The sequence below is a fragment of the Cydia amplana genome, chromosome 27, assembly GCF_948474715.1.
Source record: "Cydia amplana chromosome 27, ilCydAmpl1.1, whole genome shotgun sequence".
In the NCBI taxonomy this organism is placed as follows: domain Eukaryota; kingdom Metazoa; phylum Arthropoda; class Insecta; order Lepidoptera; family Tortricidae; genus Cydia; species Cydia amplana.
The window spans coordinates 3,182,570-3,209,764 of record NC_086095.1 but is presented as its reverse complement, the minus strand read 5'-3'; the positions used below and the strand labels follow the sequence as shown (position 1 = coordinate 3,209,764).

The following is a 27,195-nucleotide window of genomic DNA, read 5'->3' as shown; positions in this document are numbered from 1 at the left end:
CTGCTTATTAAAATTAAAATGTTTTTCAATTTATTTGGATGATTATGGGTGGATCAACTATTTCTTGTTGTTATTCCGTCCGGTCAGCCAAGAGACAATAGCATAGTTTGTTAGAAGACATTGTACACCACGCTCTTCTTACACGCTTGGTAGACAATCAATGGAAAGGGTTTATATCACGAAAAAGCGTGTTTGGTGAATTTAAATGCCTAAAAATCAGGTTTTAAAGAGTGACCCAGGAGAACGCAACGATTGACAAGAAAAAGCTGATTCACCCTTATGTTGTTGAATGTTCGATGTAACTTATGTTGGTGGTTTTGTTTAAGCTTTAGGTTTCTCTTCCTCCTTTTTCTCCTTCTCATTCTCCTCCTCGGGGGCGGGGGTGGGGAGCTCGGGGTACTCCAGCTTGGCGCCCTCTTCGCAGGTGAAGATGGGACAGCAGCCGGGGAAGGGGGCGGTCTTGTTGGTCTTGTCTGAAAAGATCAGAGATAACATTGATTTAAACTTTCACGATTTTACACATTAAATATTTAGCCAGCGAGCCAGTCTTCTCCGAGACCACGGGGCCAACGCCGTCCTCGAAACGTCGGAGGTAAATCTTAAAACTTAGATACGCGATTAAATCCCGCTGTACAATTTAATAAGATCAGAGATAATCGTTAATATAGTTAATTTAAATTAGTTTTGATGGAATTAGCTTATGAGCTAACTTTACAAGATTAAAATAACTCGAAAAGAGTAATAAAATAAAGTCAGCCGAAGCCAACACGTAGAAGCCTTTTTCTTAGGCACTTTAATGAAATTTAAAGGGTACATCGAGTGGATATGCTGCCCTTGCCCGTGTCATGGGACGCAAGCAGAGATAGCACTATAGGTGTAAGGACTATTGACAGTTGATGGAATCTCAAATGAACTATAAGATGTAAGCGATGGACTGAATTACATACAGCGGCGCATTTTTATCGCCATGCTTGTCATGTTCTAACAAGTATGTAAGTGCGAAAGTGACGGGCATAGTGACAGGCGACAAAAATGGTACCATGCTGCGCCCGCAGATAAAGTCAAATCTCAGCTGAGCTTTACTCCTATTGTATCCTCGCTAACAGGTGTTCAACCAACCCGTATCAAGCTTGCGCTTGGGGTTAACTAATGTCAGTTGGCCACAGTCTTCCAGCTGGCGCGGAGGGGTGTCCTCGCTGACACGCAGGTGCTGCGGCCGCAGAACACCAGGTCCCAGGTGTTGATATATTACTACATAGTCCAGATGAACCTACCTGTGTCAAGGTTGATCTATTATTACACAAAGTCCACTTGCACTTGGGGCTAGCCAATGGCAGTGGTCCACAGTCTTCCACAAGCTCCAGTAGGCTTAGGGGATGTCCTCGCTGACGACGCAGGTGCTGCGGCCACAGAACACCAAGTCCCAGGTGTTGATCTAGGTATTACTACACAAAGTCCAAATGAACCTACCTGTGTCAAGCTTGCACTTGGGGTTAGCCAATGGCAGCGGTCCGCAGAGCTCGACCAGCTCTAGCAGGCGCGGGGGGATGACTTCGCTGATCACGCAGGTGCTGCGGCCGCAGAACACCAGGTCCCAGGTGTCTATTACTACACAAAGTCCAGATGAACCTACCTGTGTCTAGCTTGCACTTGGGGTTAGCCAATGGCAGCGGGCCACAGTCTTCCACCAGTGCCAGCAGGCGCGGGGTGGTGTCCTCGCTGACGACGCAGGTGCTGCGGCCGCAGAAAACCAGGTCCCAGGTGGCTATTACTACACAAAGTCCAGATGAACCTACCTGTGTCAAGCTTGCACTTGGGGTTAGCCAATGGCAGAGATCCACAGAGCTCGACCAGCTCTAGCAGGCGCGGGGGGGGGTGTCTTCGCTGACCACGCAGGTGCTGCGGCCGCAGAACACCAGGTCCCAGGTGTCGATTACTACACAAAGTCCAGATGAACCTACCTGTGTCGAGCTTGCACTTGGGGTTAGCCAATGGCAGCGGGCCACAGTCTTCCACTAGCTCCAGCAGGCTTGGTGGTGTACTCGCTGACGACGCAGGTGCTGCGGCCGCAGAACACCAGGTCCCAGGTGTCGATTACTACACAAAATCCAGATGAACCTACCTGTGTCAAGCTTGCACTTGGGGTTAGCCAATGGCAGAGATCCACAGAGCTCGACCAGCTCTAGCAGGCGCGGGGGGGGTGTCTTCGCTGACCACGCAGGTGCTGCGGCCGCAGAACACCAGGTCCCAGGTGTCTATTACTACACAAAATCCAGATGAACCTACCTGTGTCAAGCTTGCACTTGGGGTTAGCCAATGGCAGTGGGCCACAGTCTTCCACCAGTTCTAGCAGGCGCGGGGGGGTGTCCTCACTGACCACGCAGGTGCTGCGGCCGCAGAACGGCGCCAGGTCCCAGGTGTTGCCGGGCTCGACGGTCGCGCAACGGGTAGATGCGAAACACATTCCGGGGAAGTCTGGAGAAGGAGGAAATGCTGTTAAAGTTTTGTCTTTAGAATAAAAATTAAGAAGATAGGTACCTATAGTCGGTCTTTGCGACTTGGACTGAACAAAGTAAGAAAGTGTCATTTTAAAAGTTATATTAAAGTATGATGACATTGTCACACTTTGTCATTGCAAAAGAATAAAGGATGACTCACGTTAGACCGGCCGCGTCCCGGCCGGAGCTTCCGGAGCTACGTTTTCTATGAAAAGCACCACGTGATCACCTGTCATCTGTCATAGAAAAGTAAGCGCCGGAAGCTCTAGCCCGGACTCGGCCCGGTTGGCCCGGTCTAACACGACTCATCCTTAGAGCTCACAATATTTAAGGTAAAATCATACATAAAGTTAAAACCACAGGTAACATTAGTTATTTGTACAACAAGAGATCAAAGTTTGATATTTCTTCGAGAGCTTATTTTGAGTCCCGTGCAAGCGAAACATTCTATACTAGATTCACGAGCGTAGCGAGTGAATCTAATTTAGAATCTTGAGCGTAGTAAGGGACTCAAAAGCGCACGAGATGTTAATAACTTTGATCTCGTGTAGTTCACAAAACTTTTCACCTCAGCAGTGAGAACATATTAGAGAACCCGAGAAATGTATTCCTTCTTCATCACTTACCATCAGATTCACTCATGTTTTCTTAAGATATACCAACAATTAAGTTTTCACCTCAGCAGCTCGAACAAGGGTACCTACTTTGCTACTTAAAAACAGTGAGCAAAATCGCATTTTGCTCATTTGTCTCACTCAGTGAGCAAAATTCGATTTTGCTCACTGTTTTTAAGTAGCAAAGTACCCTTGTTCGAGCTGCTGAGGTGAAAAAAATATTAAAAGCCATCTATCTATTGTTATGTGATGTCAAAAGGGAATGTTAATTTTAAGTTTGACCCAAAAAACTACGTGTTCTACGTGTTCTGTGTGAACTTTATTATTTTTAATAAAGTTTGACTGATTTCAATTTTCGTTTAATATTATTTTTACTACCTACTTAAACTCCGTTAAAACATTATCTTTATAATACGAAAGTACAGTACGTAATAAGCGTGAGCGTGAAAGTGTATTTAAATAAGTAAACAATAAGATAACTCACTAAGACAGGTAGACTTATGATCGCATCTTACTGGCATCTGAGGTCATAATGCCATCTCTTTCACTCTTGCCGTAACAGAAGTTAGAGGATGCATAATGACCGCAATCGCCAGTTGGTATAAGGTGCGTTGGGGTAATACGAGTAAGAGACAAGACTTAGCAGAAACAATCAAGTTAAGAGGATACGGGAGCTGAGATTTAAATATTTTAGGTAAACATACCCGTCTTTACTGTTTCCTCCTAATACTAATACGCTAATTACTGTTTCCTCCCCCAAAACTTAACCAAATGTGACGAAATTTTGAGATCTAAATCGTAATGTTTTGCTTTTTTGGCTAATTGATATCAGTTTTAAATACCATGCCTCTCATTGCGGCATAGTCAATTAGGCCATTTTGGCCATTTTTGAAGGGTTCTAGCGCCTCAAAAAACAAAAATATCAAAAAAAGCAAAACGGTCCGACACAGATATTGACAATATTAATTTGTGTTGAAAAAATCATTGCTCTAGCTTCAAAACTCACGGAGGAAACAGTCGAGTACGTTTGTATGGAGAAATGACCACTCCTGTTGGCTCTTAATTATGGTCAACAAATACTCGTAAAATGACACTGGATAGAAAGCTTGGGAAAGGCGTCGTGTGATCTGCCGCATTCGCAGAAATAGCAATATACAATATACTATACATCTAATACCTTGTATACGAGCAATTCTAATATATATTTATATATTTCGGAGATCTCGAAAAAAATCGATGAAATTTGCTATATGGGGGTTTTCGGAGGCGAAAAATCGATCTAGCTAGGTCTTGGAAAACGCGCACTTTTTAGTTTTTATATGTTTTCCGAGCCAAGCTCGGTCTCCCAGATCCCAGATATTTGTTATTTAATTAAATACTTGGCAAGTCCACGGTCCCAATTGTCTCGATGAGTTATTGCATGTGGAAAGAAAAGTACAGTCAGTGATAAAATCTTGTACCATAAAAATATTTTATGCCAAAAGCTTATTGAGCTTTATTTTCGTTTCGTCTCTCAATAATAAAACCGGCTTAATCGGTTTTCGGTATAGGGTTAGGGTTTCGGTATGATTTTATATCATGCATGAAATCGAGCACCAGAAGATTAATAGAGAAACGTAGCCAGCAGTTATTTTTAGACACAATTTCTATTTTAAAACTCATATAAAACTATAAAGAGTAGGTAATTTGATTATGACGTCACATGCTACTGTTTCATACAAATTCCATAGTAGCAATATGGTTCTGACAGTTCGAAAAAAGAAAGTGAATTGACCAGTAGTCAAATAAACCGTAAAAACGGTGCAAAATACTGAGTTAATTCTAAAGGCACTTAAACTTAGGCACAGCTGATCAAACGCTTTACTAAGCTCATTAGTAATGTATCCAGTAAGCTATATCGAGTCCAAGGCTGGCGTCTAGACCGCAACAGTGTCGCAACGTGTGTCGTAAGTATAACGCGCCGTATCGAAACACATCTTCTAAGACTGTTTATATATATATATATATATATATATATATATATATATATATATATATATATATATATATATATATATATATATTTATTTAGTTATTTGTTATATTTCATATCCCATACTATACAAAAAGAGGATTCATAATTTTTAAAAGTTGTTTAACTAAAGTTTTATAGTTTGAGGTTATTTATATTTTAATTATTTGCTCGTGTTACAGGCAACATCCTGTATACATACATTGTAGGATATACGTTTACCTATTTTTAGAACGTAAAATATTTATTTTTTATGCCGTTACTGTAAAACGTTATACGATACACTTGCGAATTTCCTACTTTCCGCACTTGTATCGTAAATAACTATTCTTACATCATAGGGTCATTGTACTCGTATTGTTGATAATGATAACTAACAGAAGTTCAAGGTAAATAGTTTTTATATTTTGGTATACAGGGTGTTTCCTGTAACAGGAGCAATAAATTAAACAGCAGGCTATACTCCTCAAACTGACCAACATTTGTTCAGCAACTTTTAAAAATAACTTATGTTTCAAGTAATTGTACATTAAAAAAAAACTAACTTATATATAACTTATGTTTTTATTTTTATTACACTTTAAAGATTATTCTAAGACGCAATGTATTGCAAATTTTGTTATGTTTAAAGCGTGACAAGCAACGTCAAAGTCGTCAAACACACTGATGTCAACGTACATTAAAGACGAGCGAAGCGAGTTAGGTTGACCGTGTAATGACCAAACAAAATATTTTAAAAGAACTTCATTTTTTAATTAATAGATAACCGTTTTCTTTTTAAAATGTGCTTCATAAATGGTCTCCATAATATTAATTCAGTTGCCAAAGAAATACTTGGTACCTGCCTAAAAATAATCAAAAGCTGTAACGGCATTAAAATACAACTCATATTGATATATTTTAAGGCTCCGTTTTTGTTGCCAAACTATTAATTTTAGTAGCCATTTATATTTTTTTAAAGTACCCAAATTCGATTAATTAGTTGACCGGTTAAATACGTGCCTTTTTTAAAGTTGTTTAACAAAAGTTTTATAGTTTGAGGAGTACCTATAATATATGTTTTAATTATTTGCTCGTGTTACAGGCAACACCCTGTATATGTAAAATGTTGACACATTTTAATGTCAGTTCTCTCAATTTACATAATTTATCAGAGAAGAATTAGAAATCTTATTGACATAATAATATGACAAATTTTGCCTGTTACTGTGAATTTTCGTAGACTAATAAAGAATGACATTACTTATTATATTAGTTGTTTAATTTCGTAACATTATCGAATAATTTATATTATGTATTTCCTTTTCCGATGGACACAGCTTATATAACGGCGAAGTCAAACAGTGGTTACGGTGAATAAAAGCGAGAGTGAAATCGTATTGCACGCCACAGAATAGATAAACACAGAAGCACTTTTTAGCTAGACTGTATAATTCCAATATCGGGCAAAGTTAAAAAGTAAGTATTAAAGTTTTATAGAAACAACCATTATGATATTTAATTCACAGATACATTTTAATATCACTTAATGCTTTTAAAACTTTATATTTAAAACATTTCCATATGTTTCCATATGTCAATGTAATTATATGATTGACAGTTGATCCCATCTCAAAATGATAAAAATATATTTTTAAAATTGATTCATTGAGGATGTTAAATTGTTTCACTGAATGCTTTCAATAGATTCAATTATAATTGTTTTTTACCGATTTTAACGCCTGTAATTTTGTCGGCATCTATCTTTAATCAGTAGGGAGTATTACTGCAATGTTTTGCCGCCAGAGTGCAGCACTAGCGCCTTTAGTAAACCATAGAGTAACTTATACATACTGTACCTTAAACTGTTTTTTGACAAGTTTTCACAGACAATCAAATATGACATTGATACATCAAGGCGGTTTGTTTACAAAGGGCCCTTATATTGTGACTTATTGTGGGAGTGGCGCCACCTACGCAGAGTTTCGCGTAATATTCCCTATTGTTTTGCTGCTGTGACTGCTTCTTTTATTGAGGTGTATGTACAATATAAAGTATTCAATTTATCTAATTGAAAATCAATAACTTTCTTTACAGTTATCTAATAAACATCTATCTTTTAACTTAATGATTAGATTATAACGCTATTCTGTCACGATCTATTCTCCGGGTGAAAGTAGCCACTCCCGCGCATGTCTAGATCTGCGCCTGCGCGAACTGGGCCGATAGCCCGCCATTTTGAATTTCGCAACGTTTGCGTAACACACCCCTTTCAATAGGTTAGCTTAGATCTATGATAATGAATACGAGTATAATCCTAATCTCAAAGTGAGGTAAGCACTAAACTAAGCTACATTTTTTACCAAAAAGTTTTGTTCTTCAAAAACTGATAAAAAAGTTGCATTTTATCCACAAGAGTGGCAAATTTTGATGCACGTTTTGGGTTTTTTCAATATGAGTTGGCTGGTAGAATTGAGTTTTTAGTGATGATTTTGATATACATATTGTATATTTATTTAGGTTTTACAACAGGTGCAATATGAAATATGTACTTATAGGTTATAAAATAAGATTTAAGTACCTATCCACCTAATTACAGGCAAACACGACATGCATGAAACAGTTATTGCATATTATAATTTTATTTACGATATGTAATACTTACCTATACTTAAATAATAATATATATTAATAATAATAATAATATGGCTCTTGAGACACATGGAAACCTTTTTTGAGAGCCCGGTCAGGCGTGTCTCACTCCGCGATTTCGTCGCTTTGCTACAGGTAAGTAGCTAAAAGTACATCCGTTCGGCCGCAATTTTGGGGAAAGCCATAAGCCGCGCGTGGCGCTGTCGCCACCTAGCGGCCACATCTGTGCTGATCGTTACAGACGCGTTTTGTTAGAGAGTGAGTCTTCTGTACTTAGTACTATTATTATTTTGTGGCCAGGTACCAATGTAATGTAATAACTCAAATTTGCAATAAAGATTATTTTATTAAGAATTAAATAAAGGCAATCCATAAAACGTGTCGTTTCATAAAATAATAACATTACCAGGATTATAGCCTACACCTTAGTTATACAGTACCTAATAAAAGTAAAGTTTACTTTCATTAAGGACATCTAGTTAACTAATGAATCAAGAGTTTATGATTTCAAAATCATCATTTAATTAAAAGTCAATTCGATCAGCAAACATAAGAAAACAACTCAAAATTTTCATTTGTACTTTGCCTCACATGTGAATAAAATGCAACTTTTCTATCAGTTTTTGAACAATAAAGAGAGCCTACCAGTGTGGTGATAATAATTATAAATAAATATTTGGGGGGCAATTTATTTAAATTAATTAATAACATATCGCCTCTATACTTACTCAACCTCGTATCTGCAACACTCATGTGATGACGAAAACACCCGTATTCCGAATGAAAGAGAAGCGACATTTCCATCAAATAATTGTTGCATATATGAGGTTGAGTAAGTATAGCGACGATATGTAGATTGATATGAATAATCAATTAATCATACAACTCTTTGTCTCAGAATTTCCTTCCAAAATTGGCTTTTTCCTTGAATGGTCGATGTGGGCAGTAGCTATAAAACTTTAGATGACCTTATGTAACTCTGTTGTTAAGTGAGCTAAATTAATAATGCATATAGAGTGCCGTTCTAGATGTTTCCAAGGTTGGTACATTCACTTCAACTGAATGTTAATAGACGGTGAGTTTTAGCACCTAACTGGCGATAAATAAGTTAATGTTTTGATGTTAAACACAAACGTTAATACTAAAAGATACGTATTAAATTAAGTTATGTATTTAGAATTAACTTGTTTAAACAGTGAAATTTGACGCTATAATCACAACTATGCACAATATAATCTTAATTGGTTGCGATAATATAAATATAAGAAGACCAAAATACAAAAGGGCAAAGTTGCGTGAACATTTTCAATTTATATTATTCTTTAGAAGATGGAACTGACAGTTTTATTAACCCTTTAACCGCCAGAGTCTGATATATAAGACATTACATATCCAGCTCATTTCGCCACAGTCTGATAAATAAGACAAATATCTGATTTGGTTTTTACAGCACATTTATAACTCCCGTAACTGTGCCAACCTCACTCTGCGTGGTACAATTACTGTCGGTGGCGACACGAGCACGCTCGATCAAAAATTGCTGGCGGTTTAAAGGTAATGTTAGCGTGAGACATGGAATATTGAAGAAATAACGATAGTCTTTTGTTTTATTTATCTATTTTTAAACGTTTATTACAAAGACTAGCCATTAGCTTATCGTCTAAGCTGGAAAAACTAGAGCAGCTAGTTTGACTACATATTCCAATTTCCAATGCAGGCCCGTCACAGCGCCTTATTTAGATGTGTGTTAAATCAACTTAATTAATTCAATGCATAAAAACATAGTCCATTAGCATTGTTGTACGGAACACCAACTAGTTCATTAAAATGCAGTGATTCTAGATAATCGATATTTATGTAATTATGCCAAAAGCGGTTTATCTAGTTTGAATATAACATCCAGTTCTGTGCTTAGTCGTTCGTCGCATATTTTTATTTAGTGCCGTTATTAGTGGGCAATTTTGACTTTATATTGTAATTTTGCATCGCGATATATTTTTTATATTTCTCTCTTGAATAGATAAAACAAATTATTGTAAGAATTACGGTAACTTTATAAAGTAATTACTTATATATTTTTCTGCTTAAGGTACTAGTATATTTATTTACACAGTCCATCGAAATGAATATTAATTTCAACTGACGACCGGTCTGGCCTAGTGGGTAGTGACCCTGCCTGCTAAGCCGTGGTCCTGGGTTCGAATCCCGGTAAGGGCATTTATTTGTGTGATGAACACTAATATTTGTTCCGGAGTCATGGGTGTTTTCTATGTATATAAGTATGTATTTATCTATATAAGTATATATATCGTCGCCTAGCACACATAGTACAAGCTTTGTTTACTTTGGGGCTAGGTTGATCTGTGTAAAATGTCCCCCAATATGTATTTATTTATTTTATAACTTTATTGGATTTTTTTGTAATATCAAACTGTTTATTTGCTAAATTGTAATACATAAGTAGAAAGGATTACGAAATTCTTATAAGAATCATTTTCTCTTAACTTCCAATTAATTAAGGTACTATTTTTAATTACATTTTTTTGTCCTACATTTGACATTGATTTCGTTATTTCTACATTATTTCTATCTCTCGGATAAATGACATTCAATCGACATCGAACCGTAACAAACAAGTGTGAAATTAGTTCATTTCCTGGTGTCCTTAAGAATGTAAAAGTGGTCATTATACGGCGACAAGATTATAATGAGTATGACTCAGAATGCATTTTTATTTCAAACTATATAATTTAGTAGCGACCCGTCCCGGCTTCGCACGGATTAACAAATTATACATAAACCTTCCTCTTGAATCACTCTATCTATTTAAAAAAAACCGCATCAAAATCCGTTGCGTAGTTTTAAAGATCTAAGCATAGGAACAGACAGACAGCGGGAAGCGACTTTGTTTTATACTATGTAGTGACAATTCCTATTTAAATATGTATTTGTAAATAACTTGGTGACAAGTCTGAATAGGTGGCGTTATTTTTTTGTCCATACATTAAGTTATGTGTGTGTGTGTAAGAAAACGTGCTCTAATGCTATAATTGCACAGGGCCTGGCCAATAAATGATCACAATTTGGCTAGGCTAATAGGTGATCCTATTTAGCACCACGATGTATCAATTATGTCAATATCAACTTAATTAGGTACTTATATTTTAACGATTGACCTTGAATGTATGAATTTGGTGTCAGTTGTTGGTAAGAAAAATAGTAATAATTTATTTCAACATAAAAACTAGTCTAATTAAACAAAGTTTTATGCAAAAACTCCGTTACCTAGCAATGACGATATTCAAAACACAATCTACAACAAACTTAAAATCAAAATGACTTAATTCCATTTAATTTCGCACACAACTTTGCTTCTTATTACGACAAAATAAAGTCTTAAATTGGAGTTAAACATTGGAGATCATTCAGACAATCATCATTATTAATATAACATTGTAACGGGGTGTATATCTATAAACACATTATATTTCCAGTCTAATCAAGCGATTATAGACCCTGGGTCACTGTAATAAGACTCCTATTGACTTATGGTCCCACTTCTGGTTTTTAATGCAACTTTTGGAAGTCAACAGACTGGTTTGGGTTAATGACCCTACAGCCTAAAAGTTCACTTTTTGCATTTTATAATTTTATAACTCTATAACATTTTTGGTTGTCCCATGGATAACATTGACATCTGATCAGCCAAAATGTATGAAAAAGCAATTTTATTTTCGCAATTTCGGGGTTGATAAACATAGAAAAAGTTGCTCATAATGACCTAAAATTTTATCTTATTTTATTTTTAGTAGTTGTTGTTATAGCGGCAACAGATATACATCATCTGTGAAATTTTCATCCATCTAGCTATCACGGTGCATGAATTACAGCCTGGTGACAGACAGACGGATTGACAGACAGACAGCGGAGTCTGAGCGGACTGTCTGTCTGTCTGTCTGTCAGCGGAGCGGAGTGTGGGTAATGGTCCCGTTTTTAGTTTTTACTCTTTGGTTACGGAATCCTAAAAAGTTAAAGTATTATCAATAAAGGAAATGGCGCTCTAAAAAACAACTGTTCAAATCATTGACATGATAAACACTTTAATTTTTTATTTGTGTGTTTATTAAAATGCCTATAACCACTATGGTGTTTCACTTTTGTATGGAGAAAAAAAAGTTGTGATATTTTTCCTGACTTTGCTCACCAATCGAGTCTCACCACTCTAAAAACTATCTATTTTAATTTTCATAATAATCGATTAACATTTAAAGGTTGCACAAATTGAAAATGTGGAGGGAGAACCCCATACATTGCGTGAAAATTAACTATTTTTTTAAATAACAAAATATAATGAACTGATACTAAAATCTAACTGTATGTAAAATGTCATTCAATAGAACTTGCTAACTATGTAAACAAACCGCCATACTAAAATTGACACTGACTGTCAATTTACTAGTAACTTTTGTTTACATAGTTAGCAAGTTCTATTGAATGACACTTTACTACCTATATTTGCAAATAAAACATTTTGAATTTGAAAAAAAATCTAATGAATTTTGCGTCTAAAACACGATAAAACCACTTTTCCTTTGGAAACAGGTGGAAAAACTGAAAAATCTTAATTAGAACATTTATCGAGTAACTAAAATCCATGTTAACTACTAATTTTAAAATTGATTTATATGCAGGTTCAGTATCACACTACTCATCGTTTTGATGGTAGCCGCTTAAACCATTTTCTACCCTCCGATGTAGAGTCGTTGGTTATTTGAGAAAACTTTGTTGATGTTGTGCAACCTCTAAATATTCACCGATTTTAATTTTTTTTCGTATATAATATTTTTTAATCAGGAAGAACCAGAATTCGAGCAACGTCAGATGAAAATCGAAAATTCGGAAAAATGAAACACCCTTATTAAGCACTGATTTGTAAGTATTATAGTTTTTTTTTTAATGTATCCGCCTGATGGAAAGCGGTCATCGTTGCCCATGGACCATTTGACCTGCCAACCAAACCAATAAGCGAGGACATATTCCATACACAAGACACAATATATACGTATCAATCAATCAATCAAATATTTATTGTTGGTCATGAGTTACATATATGTTATTCTATGTACAACGGTCTTCCCTCAGAGAGTATACGTACTATTCAGCTAACTTTAGCATCAATCTGATATCAATCGAATCCATGGCGTCACAATCTGCATGTAAGGAACTTGCATCAGGCCGGATTCGAACCCGCAATAGCTACGGAACAGTGTACCAACGTCCGCTATTGTGACACGGCTTGCAATTTGCACATCCTGTGTACGACAGCGGGTCATTTTCAATATTGTAAGAATTGTAAATTGCTTATAATAATACTAGCGACCCGCCCCGGCTTCGCACGGGTTAACAAATTATACATAAACCTTCCTCTTGAATCACTCTATCTATTAAAAAACCGCATCAAAATCCGTTGCGTAGTTTTAAAGATCTAAGCATAGATACAGACAGACAGCGGGAAGCGACTTTGTTTTATACTATGTAGTGATAATGATAAGGCGGTCTTCAAGCGGTGTGCAAGCGGGTCATCGCTATATACGCCCAGGGTTGGGCAGTATTTCAATTACATGTATTTGAAATACGTATTTGAAATACAAATTAGTATTTTGTATTTGTATTTCAAATACTACCTCAAAAGTATTTTGTATTTGGTATTTCAAATACTGCACTCACATGTATTTAGTATTTTGTATTTCAAATACTTCAAGCTTCAAAATACATTTCTATAAATACATTTTATTAAATTCTATAATCCTAAAATGTCTAATCTCTCGCACAAGCTGGGAGCCAACCGCGAACCTCCGATCCAGCCGAGATACAATTTTCATTGGCTGGATACTGGATCTATATTAGGTCAACTTCTGCGTGGAACTTTTCGTTTAAATCTAGGGGATAGGGTCATTGCAGTAGTTTCCGTCCATGCACTAGTTTTCGACGACTTGACGGATTATCAAATATATATTTCATTTTTAATTTACTACTTTTTGCGAAATCTTCATCTTCCTTGCGTTGTCCCGGCATTTTGCCACGGCTCATGGGAGCCTGGGGTCCGCTTGGAAACTAATCCCAGTAATTGGCGTTGGCACTAGTTTTTACGATAGCGACTGCCATCTGACCTTCCAACCCAGAGGGTAAACTAGGGCCGTAATTGGAATTAGTCCGGTTTCCTCACGAAGTTTTCCTTCACCGAAAAGCGACTGGTAAATATCAAATGATATTTCGTACATAGTTCCGAAAAACTCATTGGTTCGAGCCGGGGTTCGAACTCGAGACCTCCGGACTGCAAGTCGCACGCTCTTACCGCTAGGCCACCAGCGCTTCCTTTTTGCGAAATATCATTGTTATACATATGTGTATGTAGACAGATATATTGCTTAGACGCCTTAGACATAAGGATTGAAATCAGTCCAAATTTGTGCAGGAATGTAGGTATATATTCAAATTTCGTCAAGTGGACGTAAACTAGAGCTGGACGAAAACTAGCGCAATGACCCTATAAGTTTATATGAAAGGATATTCGTTAACGTTAAAACTAAATGCTAAACAAAAAAATAAATAAAGGTATATTTTGTAATTGAAATACATTATTTTAAACACTGTAATTTGTATTTTGTATTTCAAATACCCGTCACCAAAGTAGTTTGTATTTTGTATTTCAAATACTTTTAAAAATGTATTTTGTAATTTGTATTTCAAATACGTGGAAGCCAGTATTTTGCCCAACCCTGTATACGCCCATAGCGCTATCTCGCTCAGACACCGGAGCGATGTGCGAATTCGCATCAATATGGTAACCGCAATATTGTTGCTGTATTTTCTGTATTATTTTCTACCAATTCCAATTTTCCAATTTTCTGCCACCACTAGCACCTATAGTAAACCATACCTTGTTATCGCTCGAATATGCAAGAGTGATAGAGAGGTTAGATAACAAAATTTTGACTCTCTCGTTTGCGGTAGACCCTCAGATTATCGTAGATTGTGATAGTGACGCCACCTACGCAGAGTTTCGCGTAATATTCCCTATTAAAAAAGTTTTTTGAAGTGAAAACTTCTTTAGCGGCGCTGTGCACTTTTTGTGATGAGGAAAAAATGTTAAACTCGCGACAGGTAAGATTCGTAAGACGTAAGACGGACAATGTCATTGAGTTTTTCTTTATTGATTTAAATGCTTGCTAGTGAGTTTCCCTCTAACTGGTACTTACATAACTCGAGTACTAACAGTGATGTGCTTAGGGGTTTCAATGCGACAAAATAACGCTAGATGGCGTTAACCTCAATTATACATAGTGCTGCAGCCATTTTGCACTAGTCATTGAGTTTTCACTTCTGCCGGCACTCCCGGAGTGCACCCCGTTTTTTTCTATAACTACTTGTATTCATTTTCAGTTTATCATGATTAATTTGATTTAATACGATTTCTCTATCGACCAATTTGGTGCGATTGAGCCATTACTACATATTGCCGAAATAACTCCGTTTTGTATCGATTGACATGAATATTCATTGTTTACCAATTCATCAATTATCTGCCGGATTTCATATTTCCTTCAATGAGGTGCTAATATTTTGATTGATTTATCCGTTGAAAACAAACAAACAATAAGAAATATTGTTTCACACACGAGTTGGAGCAAAAAAACGCAAAAAAATCCTCTGAATTAGGAAAATGTTGCTGATTTGACTATATTCTTACTTTTTCTTGATTCTTTCTATTATTTTTCTTTCTCTCTTTCTTATTTGCTGCAATAATATATTATATTATATTGTCTTATATTATACGGTGTGATTATATAGGTATGACCTCATACTGAGCAACTTTCACTACGGGACCAACTCCGAAAACTCGATTTTTTTTTTCAGTTCAATACATTTTGGCTGGTCAGATGTTGACTATTGATGAGAGAGCCAATTTTATTTCGCGTTTTCGGGGCTAGTCCCATATAGTATAAAATAAACTGTCCAGAACGCATCCTATGTGACGTCACGGACGGCCGATTGCGTCCGAAATTCGAAGACCGGCAACGATCGGATGCGTATATAACGTCCGCCGCCAGCAGCCAACGGCAATCTTCCAAAATATATTGAACGACAAACTCTAGTTGTAGGTAACTGTATTAATTTTAATTTACAAATAAATCTTTGTACACAAGTTTTAAATAATAAGTCTTCATTGAAGATCCACTTAGGCATCCCTGCACTATCTAGAAAGCCTAGGCCTCAACATAAACCATGTTTTAACTGCAAACAATTAACATTATGAACACCTATTAACCACAACAGTTTCCATACCTTGTTAGCCCAGTAATTACCTATTACTGTTTACCCACTACGATGCCTAACCAGTACCACAAACAAACCATAGGAAAAACCCCGTCAACAAGTGGTTGAAAACCAAAGGTTGGCCGGACTTGGGCTACAATTTACATAACTTATGGTGATTTTTATCGCCAATTAGGTTTTTACGCGAATGGAAAATGTGTTAAGGATGACTCACGTTAGACCGGGCCGTGTCCGGGCCGGAGTTCTGACGCTTCGTTTTCTATGGAAAGCACCACGTGATCATCGATCAGCCGTCATAGAAAATTACATGTAGGACGCCTCGGCCCGGGCCCGGCCCAGTCTAGTGTGTCATGCTTTACTCAAACGATGTTTATTTTAGGTAGGTATAAAGAGTATTGTTCTTATTATGACTTCTTATTTAAGATTAAAGATATAAAACGTCTAAATACGTCTATTTAACAATTTTGAAGGGCGAACGCTTGAACGAACGCATGCACGCAAAATTATTTAATATTCTGAGATTTATAAAAAAACTATAATTACTTGTTATTGTTACGAATGTTATGTTTAATTTATTTGTGCGAACTAAGATTTTCTGCAGGTAAAAACACTTTAATTGCTCACGATGTTGATGAAAATTTAAATTGCATTCGGATAAAACTGCATACAGGGCGACAGAAAAATGAGATCGAATCATACAAAATATATTAGAACAATATAAATATTTTAAATCCTATAGGTATATAGTATATTAAAATGGGTCACTCACGTATTTTAAGTCGAAAAAAGTATTTTTAATCCTGTTTTCTGTTTGTGTTTGAGCTCGAAAGTATTTTTTATTAGATTTTAATAGGTCAACTAGCCTATCACCGTAAATATTGAAATTTTCCTTTGCCTTTCTATATTTTAAACTTAGGTAAAGATTTAAAATACTCTACGTCACCCTACTACGCGAGGAGAAAATCTCACTTCCTGGCCAAGGCACGACGTAAAACTTTAGACAAACCACGGGCGGTAATTCGTAAAGCCCCAGATCGCATATTTATGGCCCTCATCTCGGTTCGCGCCACAAGCACCTGCGATCTGGGGCATTAACGAATTCCCTAGGTATGTAATGTACTATTCCCTAACGTTATTATTTATGTTGTAAAATACATTTTCTCCTCTTTATATCTTAGTTTCAACCTATACAATCCAGTTAGGGTTTGTACGACAGATCCGAAATGTATAGGAATATCCGCGGATCCAGATCCGTATAATTTCATACATTTCGGATCCGGATTGAAAACTCTAAAACCAGTGTAACAATAACAACCGAAATTAGAGAACCGTCCAGTAACAAAAGAAAGCAACGGCAGTTATGTCAGTTTTACATAATTGTGGATCGTTGCCCGATTACATAGATCGCGTGTTGTCATTGCAAAAACGTTTCACTGTCAATTCGCGGCTATTCATTAACTAGCTGTTAAAACTACATTAATCGTGCCTATATAGGTAGACTTAATTATTTATAAGAATGTATTGATTAACGTGCGTCAAACTGACATTTTTTAGGGTTCCGTACCCAAAGGGTAAAAACGGGACCCTATTACTAAGACTCCTCTGTCCGTCCGTCTATCTGTCACCAGGCTGTATCTCATGATAGCTAGACAGTTGAAATTTTCACAGATGATGTATTTCTGTTGCTGCTATAACAACAAATATTAAAAAGTACGGAGCCCTCGGTGGACGAGTCCGACTCGCACTTATCCGGTTTTTTTTTGTTATGGAGCGAAACATGTCGAGCAATTTTCGACACTTAAATTAAAATACGTGTGTGACCCGTTTTAATATATTTAATGTCTGTGTCTCACGGATGTTTAGTTATTAAAAACTATTGTTAACAAATAAATAAGTATACTAATAGTGTGTTTTTAGACGAGTGAAGATTTGGTTGGTTTACGGTATAAGACATTTATTGTGGCACTCCCACACCTTTTTAACGCTTCGTTTCAAAATTTAGAAATTTAGCTAGGACCTTAGTAAAGCTTGGTTGCCAAATAAAATTAACAAAATTAGTAAATCACTACATAGTATAAAACAAAGTCGCTTCCCGCTGTCTGTCCCTATGTATGCTTAGATCTTTAAAACTTCGCAACGGATTTTGATACAGTTTTTTTTTCATATAGATAGAGTGATTCAAGAGGAAGGTTTATGTATAATTTGTTAAGAAGCCGGGACGGGTCGCTAGTTAAGTACTATATAATTAGCCCTATATTGCTTGTGTCATCATTACAAGCTTCGGTGGTTATTTGGGCCATATTTTACAATGGCTGACTCGGAGGCATTTACCTTGCTACACGGGTATACACTACCAAAATATTGTAGAGTCGGACCAAGGTAACTCTGCATTGCATTTGCTAAAAGTGTGGCCATGTCATGTAATTTAGTTTTAGCTTAGTCTTTAGTCAGGTACCCACTGACAATCAGCGTCATGGCTTGCCGTGGCATTATGCTGAGGGGATCCTGTTTAGCATCTAGTTTGTGTTGTATTTGTTATTTTATAAATACATTTATTAAATAAATAAATATACCTACTAAATAATTTCTTTGTTCAGATTCAACAGTCCAATTGTGGACAACAACAACACAACACAACACAACAACACCAACAACAACGGTTATTAACAATTGTGTAATCAGCTACTTATAAACTAGATTAATTGTACTTAAGTACATATACTAAAATTAAACAGGTAGGTATTTTTTTAACCCTTAACCGCATACGAAGCCATTTACGGCGGATATAATATTCAACTCTAATGACTATTAAAGTTCAAATTTAAAACAAATAATTTTTTACAGTACCTACTTACTGCAGTCTACTGTTTTTACAAATTACGATGTTAAATAAATGTAAGTATTTTCTTTCTTTCATGAGTAATGCCATATTTTTATGAAGATATGACATTTGTAATGACCCTCACTTTGTTCTATTCATATAGATGCAAAGTTACCTTAGACTGACTCTAACTTGATTTGATTAGGTACTTATATGTTTTATAAAAGGATAGCAACGCGCATGTAACAACCTTGGAGTGGCGTACATTGTAAGTGGTTGAAAATGTATAAAATTGGAATAAACCGTGCATAAATATTAGAAAAAGATTTTTCCTAAAACTTTCAAGTTCGTGCTTTTAAAAAATTAATTCATTTATTTCAAGCTATTTGGTTTATATAGCTTGGTTGACCAAATCTTATCAGGTAAAAAAAGGCGCGGAATTCAAATTTTCTATGGGACGATATCCCTTCGCGCCTACATTTTTCAAATTTGCCGCCTTTTTCTACTGTCAAGATCTGGTTGACCGAGTTTAATTTCACTCTTATATTTTTTTAAATAAAGGAACAAATTAAAAATTGTAACTTTTGTAAACATGTAGGTACATAAATATATATCGTTGAGTACCTACTCATCATTAATATATAATTTATTTGTTCAAAAATATGAAGGAGTGTACAATATTATTTAGGTACCTACTTGTCAAATGTTTGTTATTCTGGTTCAACTTAATTAGGTTAGTTTCTTAATTTGTTTATGTAGGTACTTTAATTTAATGACCCACACTTATTTAAAGGTGTTATTCTTAAACTTTCATTTATGTAAATACTTTTCATGTACAAGTTAACAGACACTAGTTTTGTAAGATTATATAAGATTTTTATAGAAAAGGCAGTTAAGTTACGATCTATCCAACATTTATTAAAAAACCATCTTACCAAAAAATATAGGTAAGTACTTACTTTAAATTATAACCAAAATATACTTAAGATATATCAGATAGTAACTGTGTCCTAATCAAATAATTTATGGTTTAGCTCAAGCGATTTTTGCAATTATCTACAGTCAACGTCAGTAACGTGCTTCCCACTTTAATCTTATTTATTACTACTTTCATTTTTATTATGATTTCCTGCAAACACTTCTTTATAGGTGAACCAGGATCTATTGAGGGTGCGCCATGTTGCGGAATTTCACTGGAACTAATTTTTTCATACTACACTGAATTGTCACCCTATACATGAGAATAACAGCGCCCTCTTGACAATTATCATATATTACTGGTCAGACTATACATTCTTCCCTATAAAAAACTATATTTATATATGGCAACACCATATCATTCACTCATCAAAACTGACCTCTCAAAACATCAGCAGGGATCAGTCTCCTGAAAGTCTTCGGTCTATCCTCCTCCTTTTCTTCCGCGAATGCCAGAGCGAGAACGGCGAAAACAACGAAAACCTTCATGGTTAAAACTAAAAAAACACCTTACGAGTGTGGAAAAAAAAAGTTACGCGCGCTCTTCTGGCCGACAGCTCCGCGTTCGAGCGACTGAGTTCGGAATTTGAAATTCGCGCCATTTTATGCAATGGCCGTAGGGAGGGGAAGATGGCGCTCAGGGTTGGGTGTCGTAATGCTTTTGTCAGTTAATCTGGTAGATATAGCTTCAATTGGTTTAATGACAAAATGTGTTCGATTGTCTAGTGAGCTATTGTGATAATTAGACGATAAAAAACGCCCACATTGCGGTTTTTTGAACGTCTAGTTGCATGGGCTTGGGTGTAAGCTTAAACTGTTGAAGATAAGAAATATACACACAGAAAGCTTGAAACTTTAATTTAAGAAAATTAGGGGTCTATTGTTTCCCAAATAGTTTTGTCATATGTAGGTATTGTTTTCCCGCATTTTCGTTAGTCATAATTTATTTGGTTCAGAAACGCGTCACTTTTCAGGGTTGCCATAAAACAAACCTAACCTAACCTAACACATCTATAGGATAACATGACGAAAATCCTGAAAAGTTAACGGTTTCAGTTTTATGACTAATATGACAAACAATACATTATTACTTAAAACTTTATGGGAAACAAAGGGACTCCAAAAAAAAATATTTGACACTGAATTAATTATACAGTAAAACTGTATGTGACATGTATCCATAATCTCGTGATTTAGTGAAGAAGTCTTGTTTTATAATAATCTATAGCAAAAAGAATCGAATCAACAAAACAAAACAGACTTCTAACGTAAAACTAAAAACCTAACAAGTGCGAGTCGGACTCGCCCACCGAGGGTTCCGTACTTTTTAGTATTTGTTGTTATAGCGGCAACAGACACATCATCTGTGACATATCTGTGAAAATTTCAACTGTCTAGCCTTAAACGAATAACTAATATTTGTGTCTAGCTATCACGGTTCATGAGATACAGGTTGGTGACAAACAGACAGACAGACGGACAGAGGAGTCTTAGTAATAGGGTCCCATTTACCCTTTTGGGTACGGAACTCTAAAAAGGCTTTTTTTAAGTTTTTACTTCTCTGTTATCAAAATCGTTGCAGACTTGTCTTGGTCTAACTCTAGTCGTATCCGACGTCGATATCGGATCGGACAATGCGAAAACGCTCGTATAAGGTCCACCGATGCATGGCCAGTCAAGAATGTTGATGTTAGGGCGATTGTGCACTACAATGAATTTTACTGTCCGGCAGTCCGAGTTTTTACGGTCCGATATGGCACGCCATTAAATGTATATACCTACTTAGTAGCTTGTGCACTAGACGTAATTTTACCGTCCGACATTTTACTTTTCCCCATTCCGGACAGTTTTTTTCCGGTCCGAGATGACAGCTATGAAAAACGTGTTTATATGCTTGTGCACTGCGTCTGGAATTAGTCGTGACTTGGCCGCTTTTGGGTTACCTCTCTTTTAGTAAAAAGACGGGACAAGTGCATAAGCCAATCATCCGTTTTTTTCATGCCACAGCGCCGCACCTGCGAGTAAAAAGACGGACAAGTGCACAAGCCAATCATCCGTTTTTTTTCATGCCACAGAGCCGCACCTGCGAGTAAAAAGACGGACAAGTGCACAAGCCAATCATCCGTTTTTTTCATGCCATATCGGACCATGAAAACTCGAACTGCCGAACAGTAAAATTCATTGTAGTGCACAATCGCCCTAAAATGTCATTCTACGGAACTTGCTAAATGTAAACAAACCGCCATATTGAAATTGTCTCTGAATGTTTAAATAGCAAGTTCCATAGAATGACACTTCACTACATAGTATAAAACAAAGTCGCTTCCCGCTGTCTGTCTGTCCCTATGTATGCTTAGATCTTTAAAACTACGCAACGGATTTTAATGCGGTTAAATAAGTGATTCAAGAGGAAGGTTTATGTATAATTTGTTAACCCGTCCGAAGCTGGGGCGGGTCGCTAGTTAGTTATATTCCATATTTTTTTTTTTTTAATAAATTGAACATTTATTGCAAAAACTATTTATTTAAATTGTATTCGTAATGTGACAAATGAAATTTTCCTCGTTTGAAATATTTTCGAAGAACCGGACCGGGTGACCTTGCTTTATATACTTAACAACAGATGGTCAGTATCGGGTGTCGAGACAGAGACTAGTACATGATACAGACCAGGGATCGGATACCGGTATTTTTTGTATGGGAACGGAAACGGTATTTTTTCGTTCTTTGCTAATTACTTCATTTCTAATTGAGCAATCTAATAATACGAAGTCATAGCCCAAAACACAACTGAGTCCTACATTTCGAGTATAAAATAATTCGAAAAATATGGTTATTTCTAAGTTTTTGCAAAAAACCGGTTCCGATCCCTGATACAGACTGCTAATCTGCCCCATTGCATAACAGCCTTATGTTACACTAGCGACCCGCCCCGGCTTCGCACGGGTTAACAAATTATACATAACCTTCCTCTTGAATCACTCTATTAAAAAAATCAGTTGGGTAGTTTTAAAGATCTAAGCATACATAGGGATAGACAGACAGCGGGAAGCGACTTTGTTTTATACTATGTAGTGTTTAGAAAACTCATTGAGAAATATGTTATGTTATAGGTATGTTAGAATAAAAATTATTTATTTATTTGTTTTTTTAATTATACCAATATTTATGTAAGTATCTAAATTATTTCTATACGGGCCTGTAAATCCCGGTACAACACGTAGAGGTCCCTTGGAGAGCTTTAATATCATGTACAATGCCTGCTGGAACCCGTTCACAGGCGCAACAATAGACACCCATGAACCGGTCTCAGCAGGCATTGGGACTATTGTAGAAAAAGCGAACAGTATAAAAGGCATTTTCATTTTAACTTGTACTTTAAAGCGTGACTTAAGTCGTGTTTTAGTAACGTCTAACCATCACATTTCTGACAAAATGGGATTTGACATTAACCGTCAGTTTTGTGATGATTGCTAACCGGCCGTTAATGGTACACAGTTAAGTGAAAATGCCCATAACGGTCTATGGATTGAAATTTGGGTGGACAATGAGACTGACTACCAGTCCTTATTATTAAAATGTCTCTAATACCGCAAATACATTACATTGATAGACATCTCTATTAAACAGATTATGCTGTTAAACGAGTTGTCTATTGTACTTTGAATAATAATTTAAAACTAGTTTTGCGTAATATTCTAACCACCGATCAGATCCATAACTAATCCAAATTTAATTCATAACCGAGCCACAGGGCGGACACGCCATAATCAAAAATCATTTGCGTTTAGATGTGTGCACGGCACGTCTGTACACGCGTCATTGTGTATGTGTGAGTAAGTCGCTATACTGAGAGTACGCCAGAAATCCGCCAGATTATGGCCAGATTCGTGTTGCGGGGCGAGGTAATGCGAGTCGGGGCGGGGCGGTGCGTGGCCGTTCTGTATGATAATACTATTACTTATACTGTGACCGAGCTGCCGAGACCGAGACCCTCAAGAGGCGGAAATACGGGTCTCGATGCCAATTACAACATTGTTCCTTTCGATGTCGAGACCCTCGGTCCGTGGGGTCCGGGAGCTCAAAATTTGTTTGCAGATTTGGCCAAACGGCTGGTTGAGGTCACTGGGGACAAAAGAGCTGGCAGCTTCCTCGCTCAACGAATAAGCGTTGCAATTCAGCGAGGAAATGCTGCCAGTATCTTTGGCACTATGCCACAGGGGCCCTCTATAGATATAGATTTTTAGTTTTTTAAGTAGGTAGTAGTTTTAGTTTTGTAGGTATAGTTTTAATTTTAGGTTAATTTTTATTGTTAGTTTTTACTTATGTTGTTGTTTAATAAATGTCTTTCATTCGTAACTTGTTAGTAACATCAGAATACGCCTGATAGTCCCACAATAAACTCAAGCTTGTGATTATGTGGTTAATTGGCCAAAGTACTCGTACACTTCATTAAATGGCTATATTTGGAAAGCAAATCGATTTTACTTAGTCGGTCGAATAGTAACTTTTATTTTAAATCTACACAAAATAATGCAACTGCTGTCAAAGACCTCAATGTACATATGTTCTATATTTAGTACGTGAATGGATGCTTCTTTTTGGATATATTCTTGACCCTAAAACAACCACTTATGTATTTGCATTTGCAGCTTTTGTAGTAGAGGCCTCAGGACCATGGAGTCGCGACACCCATTATCTGTTCCAGAGCCTAAAAAAACTTCTTGAGTGTGGCCCTAGGCAGGCGTGGCTCACTCCGCGATTTCGTCGCTTTGCTACAGGTAGCTAAAAGTACGTCCGTTCCACACCAATTTTGGTGGCTAGCCATAAGCCGCGCGTGGCGCTGTCGCCACCTAGCGGCCATATCTTGTGCTGATCGTAACAGACGCGTTTTGTTAGAGAGTGAGTCTTCTGTACCTAGTACTATTATTTATTCTGTGCCCTAGGCTAGGGCTGACTCATTCCTAGACTATAGAATTGGCAACGCAATTCAGGTTACATAGGTGGGTATACATTTTATTTTAATTTATTAGATTTAGTTTATAGTTAGTGTTAATGTATCACTACGTAGTATAAAACAAAGTCGCTTCCCGCTGTCAGTATGTTCCTATGTATGCTTAGATCTTTAAAACTACGCTACGATTTTGATGCGGTTTTTTTAAATAGAGTGACTCAGGAGGAAGGTTTATATATAATTTGTTAACCCGTGCGAAGCCAGGGCGGATCGCTAGTGTTGTACAATTTAGAAATCTAGTATTGTTATTGAATAAAGTACTATCTCTTTGGATATGTAATTCACTTTACATTACACGGTGTAATGGAAAATTAACAATTCCAATAATTATAATGACACGTCAAAACGGTAATCGTCTTGCTTTTCCCCACCAAAGCTTGGTGGGAATGGTGGGCTATAATGAACCCGACCAAATTACGTTAGGCTGTTTATGGTACATTGTCAACAATGTTAAGATGTTTTGAATTTTGTTGCATTGCGTATATTCTCTCCCTAGCGGGCGCACTAGTGTGGTCATATAAGTACATACTTGCTTTTAAAGTGTCATTCTATGGAACTTGCTATGTAAACAAAAGTCACTAGTAAATTCATATTTTTTGACAGTTCCAATCTGGCGGTTTGTTTACATACTTAGTTAGCAACTTCCATAGAATGACACTTTAAACGGAGCCGTACAGCGCCATCTGTATTACCTACATGTCAGATTCGAAGCACAATTGATGAACTCTGAATACCTAGTCCAGTATTTACAGAGCTCGTTGGACAATCCATTCACAAAATGCAATAAAAACTTAAGTGCTTCTGTCGGCGTCTAGGATAGAAAGTAATTTGAAGACGATTTAGTTTCCATTTCGTTACGCTGATTTGTATTTTATTTTTTATATAATATTAATGACATTAATGTTATGCTAAAATGTATAAAAGACAGCACTCGGTTTTCTTTTCTTTCTTTTTTGTTTGTTATGCAAAGTGTGACTGTAAATTTACAATGTACAGTCAGCTGCAAAGATGACTGCAGAAATACATCTGTGACTATACCTAGTGTACCTATACCTATAGGTATCGCCATCAGAAGAGTCGAAGTGAATGATTACACACACGACAGCTACTCAGTATTGAATGAGTGAATGTGACTTAAGTGCACCATATTAAGCTAAAAAAAAAACTTAAAGAAACTTTTTGGTCCATCTTGCAGTTGGCGGTTCAACTTGCTATCGGTACGAAAAAGAATACTATACTTTGGCAAGCCATTTCTGTCAGTAGAAAAAGGCGGCAAATTTAAAAATTTAGGCGCGTAGGGTTGTCGCTTGTCCTCCTATAAAAAATTGTAATTTAGCGCCTTTTTCTACTGAGTAAATTTCATTCGATAGCGTAACGTGACGGAGCGTTGCGTTAAGTGTCATTTTGTATGGGATTTAAAGTTTACAAAACTTCCCGCTTGGCGCGCTGTTCAAAACTCAAAACCCCATACAAAAATAGACATAACGCAAACGCGAACGCTCGTCACGCTATCTAATGAAATTTACACTAGGGGTTCAGAGTATAATTTCAAAATCTCGCTGTCAGTAGGTCAGTAGGTACATGATTTTGTTGTTGTGACTTTACCTCTAGTGTCCATACCAGGCGTGGCTAACTCCTCAATTTCATCGCGTCGCTACAAGTACCTACAAGTACATGCGGCCCACACCAATTTTGGTGTTTAGCCATAGTAGTTGCCGCGCACCGCTACGGAACGGAACAGACGCCTGCTCGCGCTTGCGCCACCTAGCGTCATATCTGTCGTAATAGACGCGTTTTGTTACAGAGTGAATCTTCTGTACCTAGTACTATTATTTATTCTGTGCCCATACCTATGCCTACGTTATATAGGTAGTCAAAACATCGTCATCTGACACAGATTTCGCCAAAATCATGTACTTAATGACGAAATAAGATTTTTATCAATTTTATTATCAGTTACTCAACTCAAGGTCGCAATTCTGAGTTTTAATTTATGGAAATAGTTGGAAAATATGTGCATGGAGCGTTTTACCTAATTAATTATGCCGATTATGTATAATATTACATAATAAGCTATGTTTATTAAATAAAAATAATTTATTACAAAGTTATGTTTATAAAAATAATGTATGCTAAAAATTTGATAAAAGAAATGATTACGCGTTAGTTTTTAGAACAATTTTAGTAATTTTAACTTTCCTAATTTTACATACACCTATACGTATTCCAAATTTTATATTAAAGGAAAAAATTGAAAAAGTTACGCTTCCTATACGTATTATTCTGGTGTT

The 27,195-nt window shown here is 36.5% G+C and overlaps 1 protein-coding gene across 1 annotated transcript; it reads right to left on the bottom strand.

Annotated features, from left to right (window-relative positions):
- Positions 1 to 315: 315 nt before the first annotated feature.
- LOC134660542 (uncharacterized) lies at positions 316 to 20,480 on the bottom strand. Its single transcript, XM_063516320.1, has 3 exons — positions 20,271 to 20,480; positions 2,287 to 2,475; positions 316 to 473 (listed from the first exon to the last, which is right to left on the bottom strand). The coding sequence occupies exons 1-3, from the start codon at positions 20,377 to 20,379 to the stop codon at positions 322 to 324; spliced, it is 450 nt and encodes a 149-aa protein (XP_063372390.1). The 5' UTR covers positions 20,380 to 20,480; the 3' UTR covers positions 316 to 321.
- Between the last annotated feature and the right edge of the window lie 6,715 nt (positions 20,481 to 27,195).